The following is a 5704-nucleotide window of genomic DNA, read 5'->3' on the forward strand; positions in this document are numbered from 1 at the left end:
GCTAAATGTTCACATCCATCTGAATACAACTTCCTTAGATGTTCAGGCAAATCCTCAGATTTCCTTACAAAATCTACATCAAATACTCCTTGTTCATGAATATGTTCACTAATATAATTCACAGGTGAAAACAGTGCTACATCTGTGTCCTTTTTCACCAAAACATCGTTATCACACGGATTAAATACACGCACAAACACTTCCTTTTGGTCGGCGTTTACAACTAATCCATAAACATGCATGAACCATGCAATAAAATTCCATCACCTAGATTTTCCGTGCATCGTATCCTAGTTTTAATTAAAGTTTCATGTCGCCCGGTTATAACACAATCCGCTATGGACAAAACCCGCAAAGTTTTATGACTGAATTCTCCTCCTTGATTGTACGATTTAAAATTTAACACCAACGAATTTTCACTATAATCCCAGTTGCACTTAAATTGTCTCATGAAATCCTAACCCAGGAGATTGCACTTAACTCCTCCAACAAAAACACGAAATAAAATGTCTTTTTCTCCCAAACTTAAAATCATCTTTGCAGTTCCTAGAATCTGTAATTCATTTCTATCAGCTATGTGAAATTTCTTATGCACGCGTTCCAGCACAGGTCTAACCTCCGGTAAGATAATATAAAATTTATCTTCCGTAATAAAGGTATTAACCGCACCTGTATCGATTTTCCATTCAAGGGGATTCCCTTCTACCCATCCAATGATCCTCATGTCACAGGATCCTTTAACCTTAAATTTCTGGTATTTCTGGACCTCGCCCTGCTTGGAGTTCACACCGATGTGCGTTGCATCAATTACATCCGCTTCCTTATTAGAAACTGGAGATTCTCCTTCCTCAGAGTTTACTACAGAAAGCTTCTCAAGCAATTTAGCTTCATTTCTGGTCTCCCTGTTCTCTGAAACGGAATGTTGCAAATCCAATGTATTAGGCCTGTGGTGCATTGTGACCGACACACGGCCTACTGCCTCGGTCGAATGTCGTTTAACTGCTGCTCGGGTGTTTCCTGATTCTTTCTGTTTTGGGAAGTCGCACCTGTGTTTTGCATTTTCTTTGAAGTTGCTTTCTTTGGGCAATCTCGGATTAATTGTTTACTTGAGTTACAATGATAGCACAATTTCTTGTCCCTCGCTTGATAATTCGTACCTGCCGTCACATTATTATTGTTGTTATAGTACCGTCTCTGAATTGAATCCCGTGGCTCTGTCATATCCGTCTTAAATTCTGGTTTAGTAGAATTTGACCAAACCTGGTAAATTGGGGGTTTCATAATCCTTTGATCTCTAGGTTTCTGGTTCTCTGTGAGTCTAATGCACTCTACCTGCATTGCTGCTGTAACCGCTTCATCAATAGTCTTTGGTCGTGTTCTCTTAACAGCTAAACGAAACTCCTCTGAATCACTACAGTTGTCAAGAAAAGTCTTGAAACTAGCTTCCTGTACATATTCCCTGCTTTCCGGATAAGCTCGTCTGTATAAATCTTGGATAGCTTGTCCAAAATCTCGGAAAGTCTCACTATGCTTCTTAAATCACAACTTTGCTTCCGAAATGTAGCTCTCTTTCATGGCAATGTGACCAAATCTCCGGTTTATCGACTCTGTTAAGAGTTTCCAGTCGCTCCGCTCGGAATTGGATAATCTGTAACAGAATGTTTCCGCCTGTCCCCGCAACACTACTTTGCGTTTTCTGTCATTATCCCAGCCATTTAATTCTGAAATATTTTCAAAATATCGTATGTATTCACTCCAAATATCTGTGCCAACTCCCTTAAATGTTCTTTTCACATTTATCTGTTGCGCTGGTGTATTCCTTGTATTGGGGACCCTAGATGGGGAGGTTTGAACACCTGACATTACATTCTGGTTAACGCCTGGCGAGAGACTCGGAGTTCGTCGTGGTATAGGGGTACTTGATGTTAAATTCCTTTCTGTGTTTCTGTTGCGCCAACTTACAAGACCATCTCTAAATGCCAGCTTGCAAATAATACTAAGTATAACGCACGAGATTGCCAGCGTTCCTGTCATCAGAAATTCCCGCGTAAGGCATAGCAGCATGTATCCTGGGAAATATTTATACAAAAGGAATAAACCTACAGTTCCTGCCAGAAATACCAACCCCATAAACACATGAAGTTTTTCATGTGAAGTTTCGCTTTCACTGGATTCCTGATTAAAGTCGGTCTGATGGTCCGGCTCTGAAAATGCTGGAGTACTCGCATGAATAGGCGAATTAACGTTTTCCGCCTCATTAAAATTCACCATTAAATTCCGTCTTGCTGATGAACCATATTCTCTTCTCGGAATATTCCTTGTACTCCTTTCCTACATATTCCTGTGTAAAACTTTGGTCGGCCATTTTGGCCCCACCCTAGCCCCGGGGGTCATGATTTGAAAAAAATTGAATCTACACTACATGAGGATGATTCCACATGAGTTTCATCTCTCTTGGCCCAGTGGTTCTTGAGAAGAAGATTTTTTAAAATGCCATTAATTTTTCACTAATTCATAATTATCTCCCCTTGGAAGCGGGCGTAGCCCTTCATTTTAACAAATTTGAATTCCCTTCACCTAAGAATACTTTGTGACAAGTTTGGTTGAAATTGGCCCAGTGGTTCTTGAGAAGAAGATGAAAATGTGAAAAGTTTACGCCGACGACGACGACGCCGACGACAACGAGGACAGACAACGGACAAATTTTGATCGGAAAAGCTCACTTGAGCCTTCGGCTCAGGTGAGCTAAAAACTCAACAACTTGCCCAAGTCTAAGCAAGAAAAATCAGAGGAGCGGGGGTTGTTTGGATAGTGTCTTTTTCGGAGGATAGAGTCTTCTTTTATTTCCTATAAATTTAAAAGCTTTTAACTTCTTAGGGCGTCTTGATTCCAACTTGCTCTTGATCATGACGTTCCTTTGAATGTTTCAAAGTGATGTCTTTTCCACACTATTCATGCACTTCCTGCTCTAAGTTAATGACAGTAAATAAAGATACAACTTAAAACACTTTCGCAAATATTGAATTTATTTGTCTTTGAGATACCATGTGCATACAAAAGTGGGTCAATATGTTTTTTGTTATTGAATAACAAAATCATTTTCAAATGAATAGGTTGTTTTAAAGAACACTTACATATTCCACATCTGCATAAAAATATACATTTTCAGTAAACAAGGACCCAATTTACCTAAAAATACACATTTATGAGAATAAAAATGTTCATAACTTTTCGAGAGATAAAGTCAAGTTATTTAAGGGTCATGTTTCACATACCGCTACTTCTTGCATGTTGTTTGCATTAGTGGTTAATCTGTTAGCCTCGACAAAACATTGACAATCAAGAATTCCATAGCTTGCGTTCAATCCAATCTATCATACTTTTCTTTTATCTTGTTAAAAAAAATGAATAGATTAGATAAGTGTTGCTTGTTAAATTGCACACTTTTTAATAATATTAAGAGTTTTGCTCTAAATACTCAGTTCATGATTTAAATTTGATTGTATTTAGAATTAAAAGTAATTTGCAGGTCCATCTTCTTTAAAACTAATACTAGTGTATTTTATACAGAAATCGCAGTGGGTGTTTCTTTTTACTCCATATACTGTATGACTTTTATTTCCCCTGAATCAAAACACCCTACCCATAAACTTCCCTTTGTGTCCACACTCAGTCCAACAGGATTCACAAGTCCACAATTGTCAACACATCCTAAAAACTCTCCATTTTGATCTAAGATATGAAGACAGTCATTGTTTACATCACTTGTAATGATCTGGCTGAGTGGGTCAGTGGCAATGTCCATAGGTCGGAATGGATTATTCCTCCTGGCTGGTGTACCATCATAACGGAATCGGACTCTTCCCGTCTTGTCCATCACTATCACTGTTTCGGCATCCATATCAGAGGCACAAATGTCTCCATTGTTATTCTCTTTAACACTGACTCCATATTCTCCATCTTTAAATATATTTTGTCCGCGGTCATCTTTATCTATTTCTTGTGTTGCTGTTTGTCCCTGATAGCGGACTATTTTGAAATGCCTTTTATCTTTAGTAAACATACTAACTTGAGTAAACATACTAACTAGTAAGTCTCCTGATCTGGTACAGCAGAGACCATCTGGATGCCATCCCCGAGGTAGAGTGATCAGTGTCTCTATCTTCCCCTGTCTGATGATGTTCACTGTTCTTCTGTTATAATCACTGTATATCAGTTCTCCCTGTCTAGTCACTGAAATGTCATAGGGATACGATTTACATTTGGTGTCGATCTTGTCCTTCAAAGATCCATGTATGTCAATACGTCTTATGAATTTGTCTAGACCACGAGCCCAAGCTTCATTGGTTCCAATACAAATAATGGGACCTAAGGACTTTATTTCAGAAGGAATGATAGCAATAATTTTAGCTTTGGCCAATAATTTTCGCACAGGTAAAATGGAGACTTCATCTGTCAGACTGGATAGTGATGTCTGTGTCAGTGTAGCCTTGTATTCTCCTAATTCTATGCTGAGTTCTCTCCCCTGAACTGTGTTGCTATTTAAGGAAGGAATCTTCACATCAACATCTTTAGGAATGTCCTTCAATTCCTTTAGTTCTGATTTGTAACTTCTAACATCAGAGACTTTATTGGACTTCAGATATTTCTTTTTTTCTTTTGCCACACGTTGTAATTTTGACACTGAATCCTGAAGCCTGGACTGATGTGCTTTGAGAGCTGTGAGTCTTCTATCCTTCATTTTCCTCATTGTTGATTGTAGTGTGTCGAAAATACTGTCTACTTCTTCATGCCAGGTTTTTCTCAGATTTTCTCCCTCTTTCTCCATTGCATTAAATGTTTTTGTCATTTTAGATATCTTCTCATCAATGTTTTCTCCACTTTTGGCGAATCTTGAAATAAAAGTATCAATTTCTTCAGTTTCTTTCTTGATTTCTTCTTTCAGCTGTTGTACAATCTTTGTCATGTCTTTGACAGTATGGCCGATGTGGTCACCTGTGACACATCTGAAGCAGACGGGGACATCGCATTTTTGGCAATGTCCCTCACATTTCTGGTTTGGATGAGAAGCACATGAGGAGAATACAAGCCGTTCTCTTCTGTCTTTAAAAGGAACAATGTCATGTGTCTCAGACTTTAGACTTTCTACATGTTTATTAATACAGCCCCCACACAAACTGACCTGGCAGCTGTTACAGAACTGCTGGGTGGGGTTGTCACAAAGATCACACGTGATCACGTCTTGTGCCCAAACAGACGATGTCGCCATTTTCCTCCTGTAAGATAAAGTTAACCTGTTGGATTTTTGTTACATATTACTGCTTAACTTTTACTCGAATTACTCTCAAAGAAGAATTCATTTATGCCCAAATCTCGCAATCCCCTCTATCGTAAATATTTTAGGAGCAGACGTAACTCACCCAAATCAGGAATTTGTTCTTGTTTTCTGTTAAAATTAATGCGTTCTTTTCTCCTTTAACTTCCCCCTTTAGAATAACCCCGGAAGTCTAACTTTCGATTTAGTATTTTACATAGTTAAACTGGCTTGCCTGTCTGATATCCACGGTATACATTTCTGCGAATGAGAAAGGAAATAAGAGTCTAGTTCATAGTAAGAGGGGTGAATTTAAGAATTTAGGAAGGGATTTAGCGTTACACATGATATTTAGTCAATTTCTTTCACAAAGAATTAATTAATACCCCC

General features: G+C 38.4%; 1 protein-coding gene across 2 annotated transcripts; it reads right to left on the minus strand.

The window, feature by feature from the left end:
- Window positions 1–3039: 3039 nt before the first annotated feature.
- On the minus strand, window positions 3040–5492 carry LOC134243427 (uncharacterized). 2 transcript variants are annotated; one of them, XM_062725671.1, is made up of 3 exons: window positions 5421–5492; window positions 3644–5276; window positions 3040–3391 (listed from the first exon to the last, which is right to left on the minus strand). In XM_062725671.1, exons 2-3 carry the CDS (start codon window positions 5267–5269, stop codon window positions 3362–3364), a joined length of 1656 nt encoding a protein of 551 aa, XP_062581655.1. In that variant the 5' UTR covers window positions 5270–5276; window positions 5421–5492; the 3' UTR covers window positions 3040–3361. The 2 variants fall into 2 exon arrangements, with proteins under 2 accessions (XP_062581655.1, XP_062581654.1); XM_062725670.1 differs by having other exon boundaries at window positions 3040–5276.
- Between the last annotated feature and the right edge of the window lie 212 nt (window positions 5493–5704).

The sequence above is a fragment of the Saccostrea cucullata genome, unplaced genomic scaffold, assembly GCF_032062105.1.
Source record: "Saccostrea cucullata isolate Sc308-1 unplaced genomic scaffold, CSIRO_AGI_Scuc_v1 ctg2635, whole genome shotgun sequence".
Lineage (NCBI taxonomy): Eukaryota > Metazoa > Mollusca > Bivalvia > Ostreida > Ostreidae > Saccostrea > Saccostrea cuccullata.